The following is a 26,853-nucleotide window of genomic DNA, read 5'->3' as shown; positions in this document are numbered from 1 at the left end:
AACCTATTCTCGCATTTAAAATGCATTTAATGTTTACAGGAAAGGTAAATGTTGAGAATAACAGAACACAGGCTGAAGATGGCAAAGACATACAGAAAATTAAAAACATTTGCAAACCACAATCAACAAGTTTATTATTACACAGAAATGACGAACCATTTTCTGACAAGCCACATTCTGGAATGTGTGAAATAAAGGTTTTAGCCCTGTAAATAGTTACTGATCTGGTCTGTAACAATCAACTTGAACAAAACTCAATTATCCAATGAAATGAGATTTTCGGGTGACTAACTTTCCTTTTCACCCTCCAATCCCCATTAGTGTGTCTCCCAGCAGTAAACATTCCTGTGCTGATTTCAGTGACAGCTTGAAGAGCTCACACAAAGAAAGAAGCTCTGTGTATGTGCGTGTGTGTGCTTGGGTGTGAAGAGCCATACAACCAGGGAGACCAAATCGCACCAGTAAATCCCACATTTACTTTACAAGACTGAGTCTGAGCAAGAGATTTTTAACAAGTTCAAGAGTTACACTTTCAGAGCCACTAAATAACATTGTTACTTCATTTCGAAAGAGTTAGTAATCCTTTACAAAGGCAGTCACACAAAACGTTAACAGCATACAGATCTTATCAGCAGACAAAAAGCAAAACAGAAAGTCACAAGAAAATCCAATGCCAGAGGAAATACGAAAAACAAATGCTTATACGACTCAACATCGCCATAAGTAATAAGAATCAGACAGCAATTATCTGCTGCTTTAGCTTCATAAACGTTTAAGACAATGATAATTTTATTCTGATTGACCGCATCTCGATCCCATTGCAACCTTGAAATTTGACCAGGATCGACCCGACTTATGTCCACAGGTCATCAAACCCTCAAAGTCTGAAGTTTCAAAGATCTAGCATAACAAATTAAGAAAAGTATTTTATTTTTTTGGACCTAAATCTGACCCCACTGTGACCTTGAAATTTGTCAAGCATCAAACAGATTGCGTCATATCTGAATGGCATCAAAATCTGAAAGTATGTCAAGTTTCAAAGCTCCAGCTTAAAATAAATGTTAAGAAAACAATTATTTTCTATTTGATGAACCAAACTTGACCCGGCTGTGACATTGAAATATGACGACAGTCAATCGAGAGATCATCAAATCTTAGAAGTGTGTACAGTTTCAAAGCTATAGCTTCAAAAAGCTCGAAGTTAAGGTTTTAGTTCATGGATAGACTGCCAACCAGACAGCCACCCGCCTGTCCATACTGATGAACATTGCTCATTACAAAGACTCACTGATTACTCAGGTGAGCCAAAAAGCGAAAAGAACACAATAAATCTAAATTCAACAGCAGGCAAAAGAAGGAACAAAGAGCAGAAGACAGCAGGCGAAGGGTACCTGCGTGACTCTCTCAACAGCGACATGACGAGGTGATCGTCGGGGAGTTCGTTTGGGCGTGCCTTGCTTCCCGCAGTGTCTGCGACGATGATCGCTCTGTGGGGTGGGTGGACCAGGTTTCTGATACGCTGGCCCTTGCCGTGCCTTCAGCCACAAAATTCATGAGTCCATCAACTATCTTCAACCCACAGGATATTACGTAACAACACACATAAACCTGAAAATGTAGGTCTCTCTGGCTGCGTTCAAGGTACCAACGCAAGATCTATCAACTATTTTCAACCCACCAGATATTATGTAAAGCAACACACACAAACCTTAAAATGTAGGTCTCCCTGGCTGCGTTCAAGGTCTATCAACTATTTTCAATCCACGAAACATTATATTAACACAACACACACAAATCTGAAAATGTAGGTCTCTCGGGCTGGATTCAAGGTACCTTCTTTCCTGTTTATCCCATTGAAGCATTATAGATCCGTCAAGGTTTTTGTTTTTTTTACATGGAATAAGAGCATTTAGTGCATCCTTTCCCTCTGAGTCATCAAACTCATACAAACTACTACATCTACAACCTATCTCAGTGCAAAGTGGAAAGAGTGGGAATAAGACTTATTCGTGAAATAAAGCGGTCAGGATTTTCAAGCATGATGGCAGAAAAAAACTAGTCAGCAGCGTGTTGTCACTTTGATTCGCTTGCCTCGCTGTTTGGGGCATAACTCTTGTCACAGCGCTTGAAACTCTTGACAGAGGTATTTCTGAACATCATCTATTTTCACAGGACTTCCAAGAAAACTTTACTTAATATATGTAAAAGAATTCTCTTGTTTTTTTAACTCTGTTCATCTCACCACAGTCCCTTTGTTGTTCAGGTTTTACTTGTATAAGTAAAACGTTTGCAAAAATTGAGATAGAGAGCAGGAATCTGACAAAACAACAAATAACAAATACCAGGACAAATGGTGCCCCCGAAATATAAAGAAGTAAAAAATAAAAATCAGTTTGTTTTACCTGTTTGGAGTTCTGTGTGTTTGGCTGCATGGCCAGCAGAACGGGGCCCTCGTCCACATCCATGGTGTCAGGTTTACGTTTTCGTGACGATGTGTCGTTGGTGGTCGTGCTGGAGGAAGTCGATGCCTTTCTCTTCCCATGGACGTCAGAATACCTGGCCTGCTGCATGGCGTCGTCGTTAAACTGTCTGTCCTTCACAACCTGCAGAAACCAAACAAAAGTCCTTTGGTAAAACGATACAATCTTCCTGCCTGTAATCCAAGTTGGGGTTGAGGTACCTGTTCACACTCAACTCAACCTCAACTCTTCTCATATAAAAATGTGGACTGATTCGCTTGTCTTCATTGCAAGCGACTCAACATTTTTTTCAAGATAAGGTTTGTGTAATTATTGTTTGTCTGTGCACTTAATTTAAAAGACCCCTGGGTCGATATATTTGTGAACATAATGTCTTGTTTGGTCATAATTAAAGTAACGTTCCAACAACATACCTTTCTTGTTTGATGATTCTTCCTGCCTGTGTAAACCACCCACATCTTTCTAGGGGTGTTACAGAAGATAAAAACATGTACCCACTTGGACATACACAAATAACAGCTTTCCTTGTACCGGGAGAACATTTGAATTAATTTGACACAGGTATCATTTTACGCTCCCATGCACATGTGGCCGATTCACTCACCTGTGTTTCTACTGGATAGGAAGACTTCATGTGTGGCGGACACAGAGTGTTGCGTCGCTGCAGCTCGTTCAGACGTCCCCACTCAAACTTAGGGCTTTCTGGGGGCTCATCTTCACAAGAAAACATCTTGCCTGTTCCAGCTAAACAGCAGAAAAAAATAGAATGTAAACGTCTCCAAGCAGACAGTATGATCAGTAACATCATATACAAAAGTGAGCTACGTAAAATGAAGCAGCCAGCTGAAGAGTAGCAAAAAATATTACAAGTTTCTCCACGTAGAGAGTATGATAAGACACAATTCTATAAATTGTGTGGGCTGATATATAAACCAAAGTATAGCACATGAATCATAGTTGATTTTTTGGTCAACTGGTCATTTCTTCATCAGCTGTCTTCTGCTAGTGAGTTCCCTCTACTCCTTTCCCTGTGCAATTTGTTTCCTATTCTCTACCATATCCATTTGTCATAGTCCATTTTAAATTTGTTTTGATCTTATGTTCATACTACCCTCAAATCTCCTCACTAGAAAGAAATCAAAACATACTTGGAAGGAAGACTGAACTTCCCAGAACAAGAAGACTTCTATGTTCATATTCCCTACATCATCACCCATTATACCAACCAAGCCCCCAGCCCCAAAGCATACTTCGAAGGAAGACAGTGAACTTCCCAGAACAAGAAGACTTCTATGTTACCAACCCAGCCCCAACAAGGGAGTAAAACATACTTGGAAGGAAGACGGTTGACTTGGCCGAACCAACAGAGTACATGCTGTAGCGTCCACTCTTGCGGCTGAGGTCAGATGTGTCGGGGTCAAAGGCGGCCAGCATCTGCTGTTCTGCTGCACCCGGGGTTTGAGGCAGTCTGCAAACACACAGCGTTTTATCACTCAATGTGCACAAAGCTTCACTCATAGTTTCAGAAAAGCATATGATATTGCTAATGATAGTCATTGATACAGTATTGATATAGTATTTTTGATGATAAACTTGTGTCCATCAGAGCAAACCCTGTCAATGTTAAGCATTAGCCATTCTGATTCACTCATATTTTGAGCAAAACTATGGCTAATGAGAAATGTGCTGAAAGCTGAAAAATGTCTACATTTGGACATCAAAAATTGGCTTTTTCATGTTTTGCTCAATCACTCACTTTTAGATTGACAGGAAAAGCTTATTTATGCGGAACTGCATACAAATCAATTCCTGAAAGTAAGACTAGGATTGTGTATAGACAGAGACTGACGAGTTAGTGAAGGAGCCTTCCAGATGCAGGTTGTGTTGGGACCGTAGGTTGTAGTGCTGCAGAGAACTGCTGGGCAAGTCCAGCGAGTCGTTGGGGCTCAGCTTCTGGCTCCCTGAAACATCAGCATTCACGTAAAACTCACACGTATCCACACATGTGATTCTGAAATCTCTATTTTAACTGAAATTAATAAGAAGAAGAACAGGGACTGCAGGTGAGAAGAACAAGAGCAAGATAACAATGAAAATCTACTCACCAGAAACATGGACAATAAACGACACAGAACGTATTTTTGGCTCACGAAGTGTAGCCTATGCGATCGTAACTTTGTCTGTCTGTGCGTTTGTGCGTTTGTGTGTGTGTGTGTGTGTGTGTGTGTGCGTGCGTGTGTGTGTATGTCTGTGGTAGAAACTTTAACATTTCCGAGTCTATGTGTGAGTGGTTATCCAAGACTATGGATAAAGCTCGCATAAGATTACGTCACGGTCAAAAGTGTTTGACGTCAATTAATGCATCATGACGGCATGCCTCCCTGTAGTCTTTCTCTCTCGCGTGGTGTGTGTGGTCTCGGTCATTGTTATTTTGAGCGGGCCGAGACTATTTGGCAGTCGTGTCCCTGTAAGTAGGCTACATGCAGACAGACAGATCTAGATCTAGTGTCTCTCTTTCTTGCACAGTGTCACCTAAGCTTACTGTGTGTGTGGGTGTGTATGTGTGACGGAGTGATTGAGTTTGTGTTACTGTTTGTCTATTTCTTACGTGAGCCTTGAAGGCTTCGCCTCTTGTTGTCGTTTATTGTCCATGTTTCTGGTGAGTAGATTTTCATTGTTATCTGGTTCTTGAAATTAATAATAGTGAGAAAAGCTGTGCTTTACACCTACTTATTAGCCATGATTTTGACCAACAGAAACCCTTCAGCTTGGGGCTTTGAAATTTAGGGAAAAATCGTATCTATGTGAATGTGTCAAGTCTGAGAAAGGCCACAAACAAAGCTTTGTAACCTTATAGAGGTAAACTCCACATGTGAACATGTACCTTCTTACCAGAAACAGTGCTACAATATTGCAGAATAGCTCAATGATAAGGCTGTGACATTGGAAGTCTGGTTTTGAGGTAATTGAAATTGAATCATTTGCCTTTTCTTCCGTAGAGGAGAAGAGAATGTGTTTAGACAGGTTTGTTTTTTTAGCAAACAAGCTTTGAATCCTCGTTTCCTCTAGTTTAAAACCACACCTGAAACTGTGATTTTGTTTGTTTGTTTGTTTGCTTAACGCCCAGCCGACCACGAAGGGCCATATCAGGGCGGTTGAAACCGTGATACTACTTCAAATCTGAATACTGAGTTTCAAAGGCGAACACATAAGTCATAACACTTCTCTCTGCTGCTTACTCTCAGCAAACAATGCCGCTTTAATCTCTTAGTCAATGAGGTTGTCAAAATAAGAGTCAAGTCACCATGAACAATAATAATCGCATCAGTGTACACAGAAAAGCACAACAAGAGAGGAACACAACACAACTCTACTGTCTTTGAAAACATAAACAGATGCAAATCCTGCTCTCTAAATTTTAGAAGCTCCAAATGGTCAAACGTACCTGCAGAGAAAACTGCATCTTTCTTCTTGGATTCCAGTTCCTCCAGTCGTTCAGTCAATTCCTGCACAGTAATCTATATGTCCAGGATCATTCCCTTCATCTACTTGTCATCATTTTCACATTGTACAGACATCATCATTCACAACTATCATCCTCATCACTACCACCATCATCATGTTTCATCATTATGTTTCATCATCATCGTCATCATCATCAATTTATCATTTATTATCATCCTCAACAATCACATAAAGTCATCATTAACACTATAATTATAATTTTTATTCTCTTGGGTGTTATGTGAGAACAGATAGTTTGCTAGCTTTAAAATTTATATAAAGTGTGCGTATGTGCATGCATATAATAATTAATGTGCATAGTTTTCTTTCCTACACAAATAATAATTATGAATCTTGGCCAGCTAACACCCAAGCAGCTACTACACCACCACCACAGGTACCTTCAGCTTCTCAGAGTCCACCTTCCACTGCGCCTCTTTCTCAATGTACACACGTAGACGGTCCTCTGTCGCCTGGCGCTGGCTCTCGTTCTGTTTCAGCTTGCGCTCGTTCCGTTTCAGCTGCTCTGCTAGCTTCTGGCTGCTCTCTGAAGCCTTCTCCTTTCACACACATAGCAAGGTTGCGATCAGCGCTAAGCTCAGAAGGACTTTTCCACGGGGCAGCATGCAAGGAGTTATTTCATGAACAGAATGACAATGAACTGGCGACTGTTTGTTACTCAGCAGGCCGTCAATATGTCCAAACAGCACTCATTACTATGCCTTACTCAGTTGCTGATTACTCAGACGAGTCAAAAACTAGAAACAGATCCGGCAAAAAGGCTGCAGGCACAAACAAGTGAGGGGACAGAATATAGTTCGATCAGACCTGCACAGAGACACAGACTGACACATGCACACCAAACTCTCTCAGTCTACCTGCATGCTCTTGTTCTCAGAGGTGAGTGTGGCCACACGCTCAGAGAGCTTGTGGATCTGAGCCTCAAAGGCTTTGTTCTGCATGTCCATCTCCATCTGCAGATGGGACTGGCGAGCCTGGGCCTGCCCTCGCTGACTCATCTGCTGCTCTAGCGTGGATCTGAGTGTCTTCAGCTCTGACTTACGCAGACTCATCATTCCCTCCAGCTCCACTACCTGCAAAGCATACAACAGATTTGGCGTTACAGATACTGGGACTGTGGCTTATAGAGAGTCACTGAGAATGAAAAAACAAGAAGGGCAAAGCCCATACGACTCACATGCTTTACACATTTTTCCTACCAAAATACATGTGACCTTGACCCAAGGTCAAGGTCATCCAAGGTCATGCAACACAAAGCTGTTAATTCAAGACATAGGAAGTACAATGGTGCTTATCGGCTCTTTCTACCATGAGATATATGGTCACTTTTAGTGGTTCACTACCTTATTTTGGTCACATTTCATAAGGGTCAAAGTGACCTTGACCTTGATCATATGTGACCAAATGTGTCTCATGATGAAAGCATAACATGTGCCCCACATAATTTTTAAGTTTGAAACAGTTATCTTCCATAGTTCAGGGTCAAGGTCACTTCAAAATATGTATACAATCCAACTTTGAAGAGCTCCTGTGACCTTGACCTTGAAGCAAGGTAAACCAAACTGGTATCAAAAGATGGGGCTTACTTTGCCCTATATATCATATATAGGTGAGGTATTGAATCTCAAAAACTTCAGAGAAAATGTGAAAAATGTGAAAAATAGCTGTTTTTTAGGCAACATTTATGGCCCCTGCGACCTTGACCTTGAAGCAAGGTCAAGATGCTATGTATGTTTTTTGGGGCCTTGTCATCATACACCATCTTGCCAAATTTGGTACTGATAGACTGAATAGTGTCCAAGAAATATCCAACGTTAAAGTTTTCCGGACGTCCGGACGGACGGACGGACGACTCGGGTGAGTACATAGACTCACTTTTGCTTCGCATGTGAGTCAAAAACCATTCTGGGCAAATATCTCATAGCTCAAATGCAAAGGAAAACAAAACAAAAACAAAAAAACCCATTTTAGGTGAGAATTACAACTGATGTGAGATACAGCTGCATGTCTGACTTCTGTCAAAAACATCAGATGTAGTGTAAACCACCAGCCTAATTAGAGACAGACATGGGATGCTGAAATCGCCATTTTTATTGAAATAACAACCAGGGAGAAATAAATGGTTCACACCAACTTTTTAGCACTGATTTTGACCCACACAAACACCCCAAAAAACATGCAACTGAAGCTTTGAAATGCACAGAAGATTGTACATTTATATTAAAATCTTAGGTGTGAGAAAGACTGCTCCAGTGAAAACACAGGAGCCAACCAAAAAGTGTAAGTGTAAACATTATTGCCAGCCTCTCTGCGCCGGCTTTTAATGTCACCTGGTGGCTGCATGTAGGTTACGGCTACGGTTACAGCTAGCACCCGAGGCTGAAACTCCTCAATGACAATGTGAAATGAAGTGGTCACCTTGGCCTGCAGGGTGCACTTCTCCTCGTCGCTGTGGTGGAGGATGTCCATCTGCTTCTGCACCTGCTTCTCCAGTCGCTGGACAGCGTCCGACTTCTGGGTCTGCAGGTCACTCAGCTGTTGCTCCAGTTTCTCTGTCCTTTTCACAGAACCCGACAGCTGCACCTGTGACAGATGACGTTCATTTCTTAGAGAAATTTGTAAAATAAGACTGCTAAGATAAAGATTCCAAAATAAAGAACAAAAATAAACAAGAAGAACAAGTCGCGTAAGGCGAAAATACAACATTTAGTCAAGTAGCTGTCGAACTCACAGAATGAAACTGAACGCAATGCAACGCAGCAAGACCGTATACTCGTAGCATCGTCAGTCCACCGCTCATGGCAAAGGCAGTGAAATTGACAAGAAGAATACGAATACTTTATTATCTCATACAGAGAAATTTCAGTGTGGTGCACATTAAAAGACAAGAGCGGGGTAGTAGTTGCGCTGAGAAGGATAGCACGCTTTTCTGTACCTCTCTTCGTTTTAACTTTCTGAGCGTGTTTTTAATCCAAACATATCATATCTATATGTTTTTGGAATCAGGAACCGACAAGGATTAAGATGAACGTGTTTTTAAATTGATTTCGAAAATTAAATTTTGATCATAATTTTTATATTTTTAATTTTCAGAGCTTGTTTTTAATCCATATATGTGACCCTCCGCCACGAAATGAGTCGCATGTCACCTCGTGCGGTTCTGCGCTAGGCTCAATATAAGTCCGGGGAGTGTCTGGTAACAGTGTGAGGGTCACCTTAGTCACAGGATTATAACTCAAACAGTTTTCGCTCTTTTTTAAAACGGTTTTCACCACTGGATAGAGCATAAAAAACTCTTTAGGAAAATGTAAAAATATGAAAATCATGCAAAGGTGACATGCGACTCATTCCGTGATGGAGGGTCACATATAACATATTTATATGTTTTTGGAATCAGGAAATGATGCAAAATAAGATGAACGTAAATTTGGATCGTTTTATAAAAAAAATGTTTTTTTTACAATTTTCAGATTTTTAATGACCAAAGTCATTAATTAATTTGTAAGCCACCAAGCTGAAATGCAATACCGAAGTCCGGCCTTTGTCGAAGATTGCTTGGCCAAAATTTCAACCAATTTGGTTGAAAAATGAGAGCGTGACAGTGCCGCCTCAACTTTCACGAAAAGCCGGATATGACGTCATCAAAGACATTTATCAAAAATATGAAAAAAACGTCTGAGGATATCATACCCAGGAACTCTCATGTCAAATTTCATAAAGATCGGTCCAGTAGTTTAGTCTGAATCGCTCTACACACACACAGACAGACAGACAGACAGACAGACAGACAGACAGACACACACATACACCACGACCCTCGTCTCGATTCCCCCCTCTATGTTAAAACATTTAGTCAAAACTTGACAAAATGTAAAAAAGGAAGATAAGTTTATGGAGTGTTTAATTGTTGAATTGTTTTCTTGTAAACATTTTTACTTCCATAATCTTACCATTCTGTGTTTTGTCAATTTCTTGAAGGTCTTGGTTGATCAGTGCATTCAGAACCAAAGCTTCTGTTGAATACAAAAATCAACACTGGCAGTTTTCCCTTGCTACATAAAACAAACTGAAGACAAAAACCCAGGTCAGGTCCATTGGTGCCCTCCCCCTCTCTCTCTCCTCCCCCCCCCCCCCCCCAGACATCCTTACACCACAGATACCACTGCAATGCCTACCTTCACCACTGTCATTCCTACCTTCATCTCATCAGTCTGCTGTCGGAGTTCATCCAGTTGCTGCTGACTCTGTTCCCTCTCTTGCTGCAGCGTGTGCCTCAAGGCCTGCACCTTCTCCTGGTTTTCCTCCTCCACCTTGCGGACAATCTCCTCCTTCTCCATCTGCTCCGTCCGCAGCAGCTCCTCAAACTCCTGAGTGCGCTCCGTCATGCCAGTCTGAGAAACGGGAAATGAATAGAAATCAGTCAAGTAGTGTATCTTCTGTAGTGTATCTTAACCATCATCATCATCCTCATCATCATTGCCAAAGACAATTTTCCATTTTTGTGTAATATTTTATTTTTAATGGAAAATAAAGTGCTGTTATCATCATCATCATCATCATCATCATCATCATCATCATCATCATCATGAAAAAGCCCCTGACGCTTACCACGCATGGCAGCCATTTTTCAGACTTTTATACTGATAGTTCCTAATGTGTTTGAAGGCTTATGTTGTGCATGGATAAGAACATTTGCTGGGCAGTTGAAGAAGTACTTTACTCTTTCGCTTCCACATTAAGTTGTGATTACTCCCAGCACGTAATGCATATTTCACAATCACGTGTGGAATTGGGACAAATGGAGTTACCCTGTTACTTGTTAGTGGAAAAAGAAGATATAAATCATAAAATGAGAATGACCTTTGTAAATTTGTGCACCACACCCATAATCAATGAGAAGAATTGAGTGTCAAGCTGACCAGTTAGAAAATAAGCATAAAATGGCAAGATGACAAGCACTGCCACTCAGTTTCAGTGTACCTACCTCCAGCTCCTGTATCTTGGCCCTGTCTTGGTTCATCTGCTGTCGGATGGAGCGCTGAGACTCCACCTCTTGCTGCAGACACTGTTCCAGGTTGGCCAGCTTGCACTCATTCTCCGCCTCCTGGGCTGCCAGTAGCTGCTGAAACTCCGCCTCCTTCTCTGCCAGCACTCGCTGGAACTCCACCTGCTTGTCTTGCAGCGTGTCCTGCAAGTCGGCCACCTTGTCTTCTAGGATGGCCTTCTGCCCCAGGCGCAGTCCCTCCAGCTCATCCTCCTGCGAATTCAGGCAAGTTTCATACTCAGATCGTTGCTCTGCAAGGTCGTTTTCGAAGGTCTGGCGTTGTTGTTTCATGTCAGCCTCCACTTCTTCCTGGAGATTCTTCAACTGCAGCTTCCAGTAGTCCTCTGTCTCTTCCGCGCTGGCCTCTGCCTCTGTTTTCTGCTTCTCCAGTTCTTTCAACCGGCTGCAAAGAGCCTCGACCTTCTCCTCACACTCTTTCTGAACTTTCTGGATGGTTTCCTTGTAGTGTTCCACCTCAGCGGCAGTTTCAGATTGAATTTGAGACAGCTTGCTGGCAAGGTCGTGCTCCTTGTCAAATGCGGATGTCTGCATGAGTTTGGTGTCCTCCGACAGTCTGGTGATAGTGGACTGTAGCTGAGCTGTGTGGTGCTCTGCCTCCTTCACTCTCACCAGCAGCTCCTGCTCTTTGTTTTCCGCTGCATGCTCAGTGTCTTTTGATTCCTGGATGAACTTTCCCAGGGTTTGTGCCAGTTGACCAATGCTTGAGGCAGAAGTTGTTTCCAGACCTGACAGTCTGGTGATGAGACGCTCGGCTGAAACTGCATCTGGAGACTTCTGTTCTACTGCACTGATGAGCTCGTCCAGAACAGAGCACAATTCACTGTCTCTGGTGGTATAGTTTTCTTCTGTTGTCATCAACTTCTCCTCTTGCGTGGCTATAACAGTTTCTTTTTGTTCCACTTCAGAGCTCAGTCTCTGCAACTCTTCCTGCAAAGCAGACAGTTTCTCTGCCACTTCCTCTTCCTGTTTAGCCAACGTGGTTTCTTTCTCTTCCAAAACAGAGTTCAACCTTTGGACTTCATTCTCAGCTGTCGTCAGCTTTTTGGTGAGTTCTTCCTCTAACCTAGCTATGGATGTTTCTTTCTGTTGTATTTCAGAGGTTAACCTCTCCACTTCATCTTGTGTTGCACTCAGTTTCACTGACATTTCTTCTTCATGTTTGGCTACAGATGCTTCACTTGATTCAGATGCTGAGGTTAATCTCAGGACTTCTTCCTGAGCTGCCGAAAGCTTTTGTGAAAGCTCTTCTTTAAGATTGGTGACAGATTTTTCTCTTTCTTCTGACGCAGATCTTAGGGCACAGATTTCTTGCTCGGATGTAGCAAGCTCTTCTTGGAGTTTTGCAATGGAAGTTTCCTTTTGGTCCATGACACAGGTCAACCTCTGAACCTCCTCTTCTGCCACATGTAGTTTTTCAGAAATATCCTCTGTATAGGCTGTCTTTCCTTCCACAACAGAATTAAGTCTTTGAACTTCTGAGGACAGCTCCTGTACTTGCTGAGACGTCTGCAATTCTTTATCAGAGAGTTCTTCCCTGAGAGACTCAATTCTTGTTTCCAGTTCCTTTTCTTGTTTAGCGTGGGACTCTCCAAGATCTTCACGTCTCTTCTGGGCTTCTGCAAGCTGAACAGAGAAGTCCACTTCCATCCCTTTGATGCAAGAATCTTTCTGCGACACTACATTTTCTAGCTCCTCAGTTTTCTTTGTCAGTTCTTCAGCTTGATCTGAGTACTTTTTGACAGACTCACGAAGGGCAGATTCTCTTTCTGAGGTGGACATTTGAAGAGTTACAATTTCTGCTGCCAGTTTTTCTGACTCAGTCTGTTGCTGTAACTCAAGTTCTTGCAAAGCTACTTCCTTCTGGGTGATGACTGACTCTAAGGATTCCACTTGGTCAGAGAGTTGGGTGATCTGCTGTTCCTTGGAAGCAATGCTGTTGTTAAGCTCCTCCTCTTTCTGTGTGGCTGCCTGCTGAAGGTTCTCCATCACAGCATTGTGCTGTGTCTCCTTCTCAAGGAGGGCAGTTTCTTTCTGGCTGATCACAGATTCCTGGTCCTTCACCTTGTTATCAAGCTCAGAGATCTGCTGCTCCTTGGAAGCACTACTCTTCTGAAGCTCCTCCTCTTTCTGTTCCGCTGCCTGCTGCAGGCTCTCCAGTACAACCTTGTGCTGTGTCTCCAGCTCAGTCAAGGCCATTTCATTCCAGTTGATCACAGATTCCCGCTCTTTTACCTTGCTGTCAAGCTCAGAAATCTGCTGTTCTTTGGAACCAATACTCTCCTGAAGCTCCTCCTCTTTCTGTGTGGCTGCCTGCTGCAAGGTTTCTATCACAGCATTGTGCTGTGTCTCCTGCTCCAGGAGCGCCGTTTCTTTCTGGCTGATCACAGTTTCCTGGTTCTTCACCTTGCTGTCAAGCTCAGAGATATGCTGCTCCTTGGAAGCAATGCTCTCCTGAAGCTCCTCCTCTTTCTGTTCCGCTGCCTGCTGCAAGGTTTCTAGCAAGACCTTGTGCTGTGTCTCCTGCTCAAGAAGTGCAGTTTCTTTCTGGCTGATCACAGATTCCTGCTCCTTCACCTTGCTGTCAAGCTCAGAGATATGCTGCTCCTTGGAAGCAATGCTCTCCTGAAGCTCCTCCTCTTTCTGTTCCGCTGCCTGCTGCAAGGTTTCTAGCAAGACTTTGTGCTGTGTCTCCTGCTCAAGAAGTGCAGTTTCTTTCTGGCTGATCACAGATTCCTGCTCCTTCACCTTGCTGTCAAGCTCAGAGATATGCTGCTCCTTGGAAGCAATGCTCTCCTGAAGCTCCTCCTCTTTCTGTTCCGCCGCCTGCTGCAAGGTTTCTAGCAAGACCTTGTGCTGTGTCTCCTGCTCAAGAAGTGCAGTTTCTTTCTGGCTGATCACAGATTCCTGCTCCTTCACCTTGCTGTCAAGTTCAGAGATATGCTGCTCCTTGGAAGCAATGCTCTCCTGAAGCTCCTCCTCTTTCTGTTCCACTGCCTGCTGCAAGGTTTCTAGCAAGACTTTGTGCTGTGTCTCCTGCTCAAGAAGTGCAGTTTCTTTCTGGCTGATCACAGATTCCTGCTCCTTCACCTTGCTGTCAAGCTCAGAGATATGCTGCTCCTTGGAAGCAATGCTCTCCTGAAGCTCCTCCTCTTTCTGTTCCGCTGCCTGCTGCAAGGTTTCTAGCAAGACCTTGTGCTGTGTCTCCTGCTCAAGAAGTGCAGTTTCTTTCTGGCTGATCACAGATTCCTGCTCCTTCACCTTGCTGTCAAGTTCAGAGATATGCTGCTCCTTGGAAGCAATGCTGTTCTGAAGCTCATCCTCTTTCTGTTCCGCTGCCTGCTGCAAGGTTTCTAGCGAGACCTTGTGATGTGTCTCCTGCTCAAGAAGTGCAGTTTCTTTCTGGCTGATCACAGATTCCTGCTCCTTCACCTTGCTGTCAAGCGCAGAGATATGCTGCTCCTTGGAAGCAATGCTCTCCTGAAGCTCCTCCTCTTTCTGTTCCGCTGCCTGCTGCAAGGTTTCTAGCGAGACCTTGTGCTGTGTCTCCTGCTCAAGAAGTGCAGTTTCTTTCTGGCTGATCACAGATTCCTGCTCCTTCACCTTGCTGTCAAGCTCAGAGATATGCTGTTCCTTGGAAGCAATGCTCTTCTGAAGCTCCTGTTCTTTCTGTACAACTGCCTGCTGCAAAGCCTCCACAACAGATGTGTGTTGAATCTCCAGCTGAGACAGGGCAGTTTCTTTCTGGCTGATCACAGATTCCTGGTCCTTCACCTTGCTGTCAAGCTCAGAGATCTGCTGCTTGTGGGCTTCGATGGCTCCCTGCAGCTCGATCTCTTTCTCCGCTGCGGCCTGTTGAGAAGACTGCAGGCTGTCCAACAAGGCTTTCTCATTGTTGTTGTGGTCGCCTTGCACAGTCTTCAGAGTCTCCTCCATGGTGCGAAGTGTCACCTCTAGTTGCATCAGCTGCTGTGCTGAGGATCGCTGCTTTTCCTGCCCAAGATCTAACTCCTCAGCCTTAGCTTTCAGCTCTCTTTCGAGCTGATCCACATTGGCTGCGTGTTCTGACAGCAGAGTTTGGATCCTTTCTTGTGTACTCTCCAGCTCTTCTGACTGCTTCTCAACAAGGCCAGATTTCTGTGCAACTTCTGCTTGCAGATCACTAACCTTGGCCCCTAGTTCTGCCTGAACACCTTCAAGTTCAGACCTCAGAGACTCCACCTCCCTTGCTGCCTTTTCTTCGGCTTCATTTAGCTGGGAGCTAGTTGATTCCTTCAGCTCCTGCAGGGAGTTGAGTAACTGGTCATGCTCCGTTTCTTTCTGGCTGACCAGAGCCTTGTACTCTTCAATGACACCCCGGGCCTCCTTCAGGTCAGCCTCCACCACACTGTAGGTCTGCAGCTGCTGTTCCCTTTCTTCTATCACAGAATGTAGTCTCTGAACTTCAGAGGAAAGTTCTGCTACTTGCTGAGTTATCAGTGCTTCTTTTTCTGACCATTCTTGCTTGAGAGCCAATATTTCTGCTGCCTGATTTTCTGACTCAGCCTGTCTCTGTAACCCAAGTTCTTGCAGAACCGATTCCTTCTGGTTGATGACTGACTCTAAGGATTCAACTTGGTTTGAGAGTTCAGAGACTTGCTGTTCCTTGGAAGCTATGCCGTTCTGAAGCTCCTCCTCTTTCTGCATGGCTGCCTGCTGAAGGTTCTCCATCATAGCCTTGTGCTGTGTCTCCTGCTCAAGGAGTGCAGTTTCTTTCTGGCTGATCACAGATTCCTGGTCCTTCACCTTGCTGTCAAGCTCAGCGATATGCTGCTCGTGGGCTTCGATGGCTCCCTGCAGCTTGATCTCTATCTCCGCTGCGGCCTGTTGAGAAGACTGCAGGCAGTCCAACAAGGCTTTCTCATTATCCTCATGGTCGCCTTGCACAGTCTTCAGAGTCTCCTCCAAAGTGTGAAGTGTCACCTCCAGCTGCATCAGCTGCTGCTCTGAGGATCGCTGCTTCTCCTGCTCCTCATTTAACACCTCAGCCTTGGCTTTCAGCTCAATCTCATAACGATCCACACTGGATGCAAGTTCTGCCTGCAGGGTTTGGATCCTTTCTTGTGTACTCTTCAGCTCTTCTGACTGCTTCTCAACAAGGCCAGATTTCTGTGCCACTTCTGCTTGCAGCTCACTAACCTTGGTCCCCAGCTCAACCTGAACACTTTCAAGCTCAGACCTCAGAGATTCCACCTCCCTTGCTTCCTTTTCTTCGGCTTCTTTCAGCTGGGAGCTAATTGATTCCTTCAGCTCCTGCAGGGAGTTGAGTAACTGGTTGTGCTCCGATTCTTTCTGGCTGACCAGAGCCTTGTACTCTTCAATGACGCCCCGGGCCTCCTTCAGGTCAGCCTCCACATTCCTATACGTCTGCAGCTGCTGTTCAAAGTCTGCCTGCTTGGCAGACATCAGTTTCTCCATCTGCTGGTTGAGGGCCAGGAGCTTCTTCACCTTGATCTGCAGGCGCTCCTCTGTCTCACGAAGACCTTGTGATGTCTCTCTCTCTGTCGTCAGCTCTGCACTCAACTGGCTGACTTCTGAGGCTTTCTCCTCCAGCTGTGACTGTGGATGAGATAACAGCATTCTTTCACTGACGCAGGTCAACATTTACACAAAATCTAAGACAAACATGAGATATTGAATCATTATATAAGGAACTGGTAAAGTGAACTCTGTTCTGTGTTTCTATGAACTGAACTGTATTAACTGTTTACAAATTGCCGTCACGTCCAACCGTGCACGGGTCCGCTGAACTGTTTTTATTGTATAGGCCTGTACACCTAGGCCACGTCGCTACTACTGCACTCCTACGGACACTCTTCTTTGTTTGTGACTAGTATTGAGTGCCTAGCTATAAACTGATTTCATGCACTGCGATTATTCCTGCCCGTTACTTTGATCGTGGTAGTGCAGTCCTACGGATATCCATCAGACGTTTTTATGACTGCTTATCCATCCATGACCGGTAACTCATGAAGAAGTATACTGTTGTAGCCTGCGTCGTTCTGACGTGTTTGTCTGCTCTCCACACTGCTCTAGCCAGCTCTAACGTTCCGACACTCAGCTCACTCCATCCTGCGATTATGTACGCAGATCAGCCAACTCATGGCGGGTGCATTGAAGTTCTGACTGACGTTTTTGCACGCACCCCGCCTTCTCGTCATATTGACACCAACTATGACCCCAGTGACGTCATTGTTGACCCAGTCAAATCAAAGAACACTTCTCCTCCACATTTAGTGGATTCTGGTCACTCCCAGAAAGGCAATGTCATCGTCATAAATGGCCACAGGAAGCAGGACGATCTGTTACGAGTCGGTTAGTTCAACTGTCAGTCGGTGGGAGCAAACTGCAAGGAGAAGCGCACCAAGATTGTGGAGTTCGTAAAGGACGAGCGCATCGATGTGCTTTTCCTGACAGACACATGGCTGCGGTCTGCTGGTGACGAGGCCAAGTGCGCAGATCTCACACCCCCAGGCTACAAGCTCAAGTCCTTCCCCCGAGCTACACGTGGTGGCGGCCTGGCTGTCCTCTACCGCGACCACCTCCCTGTGACCTTGACCGCCACCTTCCCCTTTGCCCACACTTGTCTAGAACTCCTCCAGTTCACCCTCACTGCGTCCCACCACATCCACATGTTCTGCCTCTACCGCCCTCCCCCCAGCAAAAAGAACAAACTCCTCGACTCTACCTTCCTCACAGAGCTCCCTGACCTCTTCGACTTCTGCAACCTCCTGCGTGGCAAGTCCATCATCGTGGGGGACTTCAACGTCCACTATGACGTCCCCACTCACCCCCTTACCAGCAAAGTGCTGGACATCCTGAACAGGTTCAGTTTCGTTCAGGGTGTGCAGGAGCCCACCTACTACAGAAGTGGCCACATCATCGACTGGGCTGTGTATCGAGAGGACGACCTGCTGGTGAACTCTTGTGCCGTCAACCACATGATCTCGTCTGATCATGCGGCAGTCCTCTGCACCCTCAACGTGGCCAGGCCCCAACGACATCCTGTCTACAGGACTGTGCGTGACGTCAGGGCCATAGACAGAGACGCCTTCAAAGCTGACATCACCGCGATGCTGCAGGAGCTGGGCTCTGACGTCACTGCCCAGCAGCTGGAGGACGGCCTTCGTCGACTGCTAGACAAGCACGCCCCAGCTACGGAGCGGCGTGTGCCATCAGGTCGCACATCTCCGTGGTACTCTGCCATCAGCGGCCAGCTCCGTCAGGCCAAACGCGATCGTCGGCGCGCAGAGAGACGCTGGCAGAAATCCAAACTGACGGTTGACGAGCAGATATTCTGGAAGGAAGCGGTTGCTCAGCTTGTTCAGCGGGCCAAGGAAGACTACTGGAGCTCTAAGATTGAGTCCAGTGCGTCGACCAAAGCTCTGTTCAGCACCAGCAACCGTCTCCTTGGGAAGAGTAAGGACTCTACCCTCCCCACAGACATTCCCACCGAAGATCTTTCTGACGCCTTCTCTGACTTTTTCTCGAGCAAGGTTCAGAAGATCAGAGAGGAGCTGGACAGCGCGACTCCTACACCATCCTCGCCGTTCACGGATGACGTGGAACAGACGGCGTCATCCTTTGTTGGATTCAGACCCGTGACCGAGCATGAGGTGAAGGGTGTCATCACCAAGTCCGCTCCCAAAACATGTGCCCTTGACCCCATCCCCGTCCCACTGCTTGTAGAATGCCTAGATGAACTTCTGCCTGTTATCACTTCTATCATCAACTCTTCTCTTCTCTCTGGCACCTTTCCACCCACATTCAAACAGTCCATTGTCCTCCCCCTTCTCAAGAAACCGTCCCTTGATCCGAACACCCTGAAAAACTACCGTCCTGTCAGCAACCTCTCCTTCCTCTCCAAGATCACTGAAAAACTTGTTCTTTCTCAACTCTCCGACTATCTTCACTCTCACAACCTCTTTCCTACCACACAGTCCGCCTACCGAGCAGGTCACAGCACCGAGACAGCGCTTGTTCGTGTCATGAATGACCTCCTGCGCGCGATGGATGGTGGTAATCTCTCCATTCTCACCCTACTCGACCTCTCAGCAGCTTTCGACACAATAGACCATCAGATCCTTCTTGACCGCCTCCATCTCTCTTTCGGACTTTCCGGCACAGCACTCACCTGGTTTCAATCCTATCTCTCGGACAGAACACAGACAGTCTCAGCAGGCAGCCACACTTCCAAAACTTTCACCCTTTCACTAGGAGTTCCTCAAGGATCTGTTCTCGGGCCAGTCCTTTTCATCCTCTACACCAAACCTCTATCAACTCTCATCAGCCACCACTCGGTTTCCAGTCAAACCTTTGCAGATGACACACAACTCCGGGGCTCTTGCCCCCCGGATCGACTCGATTCCACCATCCGCCGCGTGCAGGACTGTGTCGACGACGTCAAGCGCTGGATGACCTGCAACAAACTAAAACTAAATGATGACAAAACTGAAGTCCTCCTCATCCACCCTAAAAACAAGCCTCTCCCTCCTTCTGTTCCTTCTTCTATCTCTGTAGGCAACTCTGACATCAAACTCTCATCCTCTGCTAGAAACCTTGGAGTGACCTTCACAGACACCCTCTCCATGGACAAGCACATCACGAATATCTGTAGATCTGCATACACTGAGATCAGAAAAATCAGCAGCATTAGACATCTTCTTTCCTTTGACGCCACCAAAACTCTTGTCTGCTCTCTCATTCTCTCCAAATTTGACTACTGCAACGCTCTACTCACAGGCATTCCCCAGCACCTCACAGACAAACTTCAGAAAGTCCAAAACACAGCAGCTAGACTCATCTTCAGGGCAAAGAAACACGACCACATACAACCACTTATGCAACAACTCCACTGGCTTCCTATATCTTCCCGCATCATACACAAAACCGCCAACATCTGCTTCAACTCTTTTACTGATCCTCACTTTCCTGTCTATCTTTCTGAACTCTTGCATCCTTACACTCCATCCAGACAGCTTCGCTCATCCACTGACAGCAGAATACTTTCCACCCCACGTACCAAAACCAAAACCACTGGCGACCGTTCTTTCTCCTTTTCCGCTCCCACTCTCTGGAATCAACTTCCCCACCCCATCCGTCACTGTAAAACCTCTTCCACTTTCAAAAAGTCCCTTAAAACCCACCTTTTCAAGTCTGCTTACAATACCTGAAGCACACGCCTGCCTCGTGATATGTTTTTTATCTGCCAGCATTCCAATAAATTCATTAGTTAAATATTTGTATTGGGTAGTCTCACATTAATAACACTATAGTATGTACTACTGTTGTTTGTAAAATATGTTTTAAACGCTTACTTAATTCTTTGTATGTATTTAAATATTTGTTGAATTTATTGTGTGTGTGTGTGTGTGTGTGTGTGCGTGTGTGTGTGTGTGTGTGTGTGTGTGTGTGTGTGTGTGTGTGTGAGTACATGTGTGTGTGTGTGTGTGTGTGTGTGTGTGTGTGTGTGTGTGCGTGTGTGTGTGTAAGTGTGTATGTGTGCTTGTGTGAGGTTGGGTGCGTGTCAAAATGTGTTGTGCAATATGGCATGAAAATCTTTTTAGATTTGTTGTTAAAAATTACAGCTTTGTATACCATGTTTATTATCTTTTACGAAGTAATGATAGTTAAATAGTCTTTTATGTTTTTTATTTGATCGACCTTCTTAGGATTATGGAGTTTTATGCACTGCCTTTTATAGTTAACTAAATTTTTGTATTTGAAATAGTCCACTGTAGTCGGTGTAGGCCTTAAGCTTTTTTTTTTTAATCGTTTGTCCAGTATTTAATGTAATTCTCTATTTTTGTATGAACTCAAATGTTTAGTGTTCTTAGTATTGTCTTGTTAGGCTAAGTTCTATTTAATCAGAGTATGTTTGCGTGTGCTTATACCTAGTGATATTGTAAAGCGCATAGTGCTTTTAGTTATGCGCTATAGAAATCTCCTTAATAAATAAATAAATAAATAAACACCTGGCGACGCGACCTGGAGGCCGACACCAGAAAGATGGGCTACACCTGGAGTCAGATAGAAAAGATGGCCCAGGACAGAGGACTCTGGAGAGCTGTTGTTGGCGGCCCATACCCTGACAGGAGTGACGGGCATTGAGTTGAGTGAGTGAGGAACAAAGAACAAAATTTTACTTAAAGAAACCGGATTATCCGGTTTTAAAAGTTTTCAAAAACCGGATTTCCGGCGAGAATCGGAGAGGTGTTTGCCCTGCAAAGAGAAACATGCACCACAATCCTCACCTCTAACTCCTTCACGGCCACTGTCGCAGCGTCCAGATCCTGAAGGGCAGCAGAGTGGATGTCCGGCGGTGTCCATGTACTGCGCAGCATGTCCAGTTCTGACCGCAACTCTTCCATCAGTTTGTCCGTCACCACTCCCATGCACTCTCCAACACTCTCTTCTACTGCAACACAAGAATTGTCTGAACAAAGTCTCTACGTACAGTGGAACCCCCCTTATAAAACCTCCAAATATCTGTTCAGGGCTGAGTTTTGGCGCTCGCCCGCTCGCCAGCGGCGACTTCAAATCGCGTCGGGCGAGTTCGAAATTCCTCTGAAATCGCCCGCCTGGCGAGTTCAAATTTCGATGAACGCAGTCGATCGGAACGGCCGGCGAACAAAGATCTCGCGCGGTTCGTCTGCTATAATATCGGACGCCATGTTTCTCGCGTCTAACGCGACCACCTCCGGAAGTTCCCCACTCGCATTCAAACTTCGTACTGTACGGCTGTGCACACGCTTGTAAACATGTGGAGATTTATTGACACTGTCACTCCCCCGCCGCAAAAAAAACCAGAGAACGGACGATGAAAAAAGAGGTAAAAAGAGACAGTATGTTAACGAAACACTGCAGAGAAAATGGCAGGAAAGATGGAAGAGGACAGATACCGGCGAAGAAGAGAATGGCTCGTGTACGACGACACGAAACAGGAGATGCATTGTGCTGTGTGTCGAAAAGGAGGTAAATGGAAAATTTCCTAAATAAATTTTCATTTAATTAATATACTTACCCGAATCACATTAGCATTGAGTCACCTGAGATGCTTATCACTGAAAAACGCTTACCCGGCTAAAGAATTTAAAGGGAAGCAACCCCATCACCAAAACGAAAGTGAAAGTAGCTTTGGTAATGGGCCAGTACACCGGGAGTTACCTCCCATACGGGTGTATGCCACGTCACTTCCTCTAGGAACACGTGCCTATTATCATACGGCTTTAAAAAATCTTAAAACCATAAGCGGGGCAGGTGGGAGGGAATACAGTATGTGATTCGGGTAAGTATATTAATTAAATGAAAATTTATTTAGGAAATTTTCCATTAAATATCATATTCTTACTCCGAATCACATTAGCAGATAACATCAACAAGGCGGTGGGCTAGAAATGAATCAAAACTCACCATCAAGTTCTGGACAGGAACTGGCCTGCTGCTATGAGCGCTGGAAGGCCTCTGGAGCCATCCTGTCGAAGAGCTGTGACGTCCCGAAGATAAAAGTTTATAAAAACATCTTCGGAACGCCAATACGCAGTTGTCAGCACCTCCTCTAGACGTCTGGAGCGCAGAACTGCCAGAGAGGATGCCCACGCCCTCGTTTCATGGGCTCGGGCCGAGTCAAGTGGCAAGGAGGGCATAACCCCCCCCCTCTTTGTGCGACTCCACTCATAAGCCTGCTTGATGAGCGAGGACACCCACCGGGCCAACGTTACCTTCGACAAATCTTTCTCGCGCCTAGTAAGGAGAGAGATAAACAACAACTTCTGAGAACTAGACCGAATCGGCTGAGTCCGGGCTAAGTACAGACGAAGTGCCCTCACAGGGCAATTGACCGAATCGGGGTCATCCGGGGCCAACGCGCTGGTCAGAGCCTTAACTCTAACCAGCGGAGAGGCCTGCCCCGGAGACTGATTCTTGGCCAGGAAATCAGGCCGGAAACGCAAAGATGCGGAACCGTCCGGCTCAAAGGAGATATCTCCAGGCTGACCCGACAGGGCGTGGACCTCGCTACCCCGTCGGGCCGTAGCCAACAAAAGGAGAAACAGCGCTTTGCGAGTGACATTGAACAGACTGGCCTCGCTTAAAGGCTCAAAATCCGCAGAACGAAGGAATTCCAGGATTAAAAACAAGTCCCACTTGGGAGCGGGCAAACGAGCTTTAGCTTCCTTAAGAGCAGCCCCTTTAATGACTGCAGCTATAACACCCCCGACTCGAACAGAACGACCAATCTGCTTAAGAGTCGCCGAGATAGCGGAGCGCCGGACCCTCAACGAGGAGACTGAGGCGCCCTGCGAAGACATGAAAGAGAGGTGGTTAGCGACCTGAATAGAGCGCGGAGCCACCGAACTCACCCCTCTAGCTGAACACCAGGCAGTCCATGCCTTCCAGTGGGAAGCATAAACTGAAGAGGTGGACGCTCTATGCGAGCGAGCCACCAAGTCCAGAGTCAAAGACGACGCCCCAGAGCGCTTCAGCGAGTCCCGAACAACTTCCACACGTGAAGCTTCAGAAGACTGGGCTCCTCGTGTGGAATGCCTGTTCGGGGCTGCACTAGTTCCCCTCGCACGAGTGCGAGAGGAATGGGGGGCCCTTGGGCGAGCCGAAGAAGATCTGGAAACCAGACCTGCGACGGCCACAGAGGAGCGACCAGAAGAAGAAGGGCCGGCTCCTCCATCTCCGCTTTCCGGATTACTCGGCTGAGTAACGGAAAGGGAGGAAAGGCGTACGCCTCCAGACCCGTCCAGGGAAAGTCCAGAGCGTTCACTCGCCATGCCTGAGGGTCCGGGAATGGCGAGACGAACACCGGAAGCCTCTTTGAGTACCTTGTGGCAAAAAGGTCCACCAGAGGCTTTTGGACCTGGGCCCAAAGGCGAAGCAGTGCCCCGTGAGTGATCGTCCACTCCGACTGAAGCACTGTACCGGAACGACTGAGCGCATCCGCCAAAGTGTTCAGCCTCCCTGGAAGGTACCTGGCCGAGATCGTGATATGATGCTGAAAGCACCACACCAGGATCTCGCAAGCCCTCTCCGAGAGAGACGGGGACCGCGAGCCTCCCTGCTTGTTGATGTACGCCGCCACTGTCATGTTGTCTGTAAACAGACGAACATGTTTGGCGTACAGGGAGGGCAGAAACTTGGCCAGAGCTAGAGCAACTGCCTCTAGCTCCAGCAAGTTGATGTGCCACAAGGACTGCTCCGTCGTCCACAGACCGGAAGTAGTCTGAAGATCTGTATGTGCCCCCCAACCCTCCCTGGACGCATCTGTAAAGAGGTCCAGGTCGGGGAGGGGCACGACGATCGGAACACCTCTGCAGACCCACTCCGTGTCCAACCACGGAAGGGTCGCAGACTGGAACCATCCCTGCAAAGGGATGAGGGCGTCCCAGTCCACCAGAGGAGAGTCCACAAACGGCTTCAGCGCGAACTGAAGCGGACGTTTGTGGACCCGGCCCAGTGAAACCAGAAGAGCCATAGACTCCATCTGCCCCAAGATGGAGGCGAGCGAGCGGATGGAAGCCATCAGGAGAGGTAAAGTGGAGCGAATCTGGGCTTGGAGCTTGTCCACCCTTCTCTGAGAAGGCTGGACAGTCCAAGCGACCGTGTCGAAAGACATCCCCAGATAAGTGAATGTCTGTGACGGGGTCAGCTCCGACTTTACCCGGTTGATCGAGAACCCCAACGAGTTGGATTCTCGAAGAACCGTCAGGGTATCCTGCGAACAGCCGCTCTGGGACTGGTTCATGATGAGCCAGTCGTCCAGATAAGCCCGCAGACGGATACCCTGGGACCTCACCAGTGCACAGACCTGTCTCACCACCATGGTGAAAATCCATGGTGCGAGAGACAGCCCGAAAGGGAGTGCGCGAAACTGGTAGATCTGATCTCCCCACCGGAAACGAAGCCATTTCCGGTCGGCCGGATGCATAAGAATGTGAAAGTATGCGTCCGTGAGATCGATCGAGGTCACCCAGTCTCCTGGGCGGAGAGAGTCTCGGACAGAGGCTGGCGTCTCCATCTTGAATTTTATCTCCCTCAAGAAAGTATTGAGGAGAGATAAATCCAACACGGGACGCCATCCTCCTGATGCTTTGGGAACAGCGAACAGACGCCCGTAAAATCCCAGGGAGCTGTGGACCCGAACTCTCTCCACCGCGCCCTTCTGCTCCAGGGAGGCAATTTCCGACTGCAAGACGGAACGTGCTTCCTGCGAGAAGGGGGGCTTGAACCGCGGAGGCACTCGGGTAAGAGGCGCCTTTTCCTCCCGCCAGAGTAGACGGAAGCCCGATCTCACCACTCCCACAATCCATTGGCTGTCTACTACCGACATCCAACGAGAAAGTGCCCGGGAGGGGCCTCCCGCCATCACCAAGGTGGAGGGCGGGAGGGAGGTGAGATCGGGAGCGCTTCATTGGGGGTGTGGCTTACTTCCAGAGCCGCCACGCCCCCTCCCCGATGCCGTCCTCTTCTTCCCACCACGAGCGGCCGGCGGAGCCTGCCGCTTCTGAGCTGGCTTGGGGTTAGACGATGTCTGAGCCTGCTTCTGTTTAGAAGGCTGAGACTGTTTCACCCCCTTCAGAGTGTAGTCAAGGAACTGACTGTCCTTGTTTGACTGAATCTCCTTCTGTCTGGCATCCAGTGCCAGCGGACAGAAGAGAGACTCCTCTGAGACCGGGGAGACTCTCAAGGTCTCCCTAGTAGCCAGTTCCGTGAATTGGGACTGCGAGAGGAAGAGATCCCTCCTGCAGAGTACCGCTTGGGTGTACTGCAGGGAGGAAAGACGCAATTGTTCCTCATTGACCTTGGCCAATGCGGCCAAAAGCGCAGAGACATCGTCCGCATTCTGTTCTTCACTGAGAGTGAAAGGAACTAGCGAATCGGTCAATGCCCGAGACAGAGCCCGAACGAGAGTCTCCGCAATGGAGGACAGTTCGATCTGCCGACGTCCAACCTCCTCAGCAGAGAGGAGGGAAGCCTCGGAAACCGGCAAAACCGAATCACGCTTGATCGGTTTAGTCAGAAGAGGCAGCAATTCCCGGGAAACCGGAAGGGTAGCCCTAGGGAGTGCAAAAGACGCCAGCCAATTCTGGCTCTGATTGGGCATGCCAAGCTTCCTATTGGCCGTAGGCACGAAGGAAGAGGCTTGGGCAGCTGAAGCCACCCACTGCTGAGCTGATTCCGGAACTGGACCAAAAGGAAGCAGTAACGGAACAGGCACTGGCCGAATACCACTCCCCGCATGTGCTGGACGAACCAGTGAATGCGAAAGTTGGTAAGCCACTGACGGAGACTCGGCGAACCGGAAGGAAGAAACATCCTCCTGTGCCGGCCGGAAGTCCGCCATGGTAGAAGGAACGAATGATGCGGAAGAGTCCGCAGCCACCACCCCTTCAGGAAAATAACGAGACGTTACTTCCGCCGCGACGTCAAGAACAGACTTGAGCTTCGACGGAAACACGCCCCGCGACTCCTCGCTGACCACTGATGGAGCATCAGAATAGTCACACGTGGAACCATGACCGAAGTCACCAGTTCCGGAAGCAGAAGCATGCCCTGGCAAACCGGAAACCGGAAAAGCCTGAGCACTAACGTCATCCTGCCGCCCAAAACCCTGTGAAGGTAAAGGGTAAGCAGGACGACCATCCGCAAAAACCGGAGCTGGATGAGCTGACGTCACTCCCCCGACTGAGTGGAGTGATGCCTGCTCAAGCCTAGGCGCTTGAAAGCCGGAAGGCGCACGCT

At 46.9% G+C, this 26,853-nt stretch overlaps 2 protein-coding genes across 4 annotated transcripts in view; both read right to left on the bottom strand.

The window, feature by feature from the left end:
- LOC138969150 (golgin subfamily A member 4-like) overlaps nucleotides 1-26,853 on the bottom strand; it is a 45,995-nt gene that overhangs the window by 8,335 nt on the left and 10,807 nt on the right. For 2 of the 3 annotated variants that reach the window (XM_070341867.1, XM_070341865.1), the window contains exons 8-19: nucleotides 21,360-21,523; nucleotides 10,990-16,665; nucleotides 10,202-10,396; nucleotides 8,424-8,588; nucleotides 6,863-7,078; nucleotides 6,386-6,544; nucleotides 5,926-5,986; nucleotides 4,330-4,441; nucleotides 3,812-3,948; nucleotides 3,085-3,224; nucleotides 2,403-2,603; nucleotides 1,392-1,535 (exon numbers count right to left, since the gene is read on the bottom strand). In XM_070341867.1, the coding sequence (XP_070197968.1) occupies nucleotides 1,392-1,535; nucleotides 2,403-2,603; nucleotides 3,085-3,224; nucleotides 3,812-3,948; nucleotides 4,330-4,441; nucleotides 5,926-5,986; nucleotides 6,386-6,544; nucleotides 6,863-7,078; nucleotides 8,424-8,588; nucleotides 10,202-10,396; nucleotides 10,990-16,665; nucleotides 21,360-21,523 (7,370 nt within the window). The remainder of the gene's footprint in view (nucleotides 1-1,391; nucleotides 1,536-2,402; nucleotides 2,604-3,084; nucleotides 3,225-3,811; nucleotides 3,949-4,329; nucleotides 4,442-5,925; nucleotides 5,987-6,385; nucleotides 6,545-6,862; nucleotides 7,079-8,423; nucleotides 8,589-10,201; nucleotides 10,397-10,989; nucleotides 16,666-21,359; nucleotides 21,524-26,853) is intronic. The other variant, XM_070341866.1, reaches the window with a different exon arrangement.
- LOC138969154 (uncharacterized) lies at nucleotides 22,181-25,523 on the bottom strand. The gene has a single exon (XM_070341875.1). It carries the CDS (start codon nucleotides 25,521-25,523, stop codon nucleotides 22,521-22,523), a length of 3,003 nt encoding a protein of 1,000 aa, XP_070197976.1. The 3' UTR covers nucleotides 22,181-22,520.

Source organism: Littorina saxatilis, linkage group LG6 (genome assembly GCF_037325665.1).
Source record: "Littorina saxatilis isolate snail1 linkage group LG6, US_GU_Lsax_2.0, whole genome shotgun sequence".
NCBI classification, from domain to species: domain Eukaryota; kingdom Metazoa; phylum Mollusca; class Gastropoda; order Littorinimorpha; family Littorinidae; genus Littorina; species Littorina saxatilis.
The sequence above is the reverse complement of the archived record's forward strand: the minus strand, read 5'-3'. Positions and strand labels throughout refer to the sequence as shown.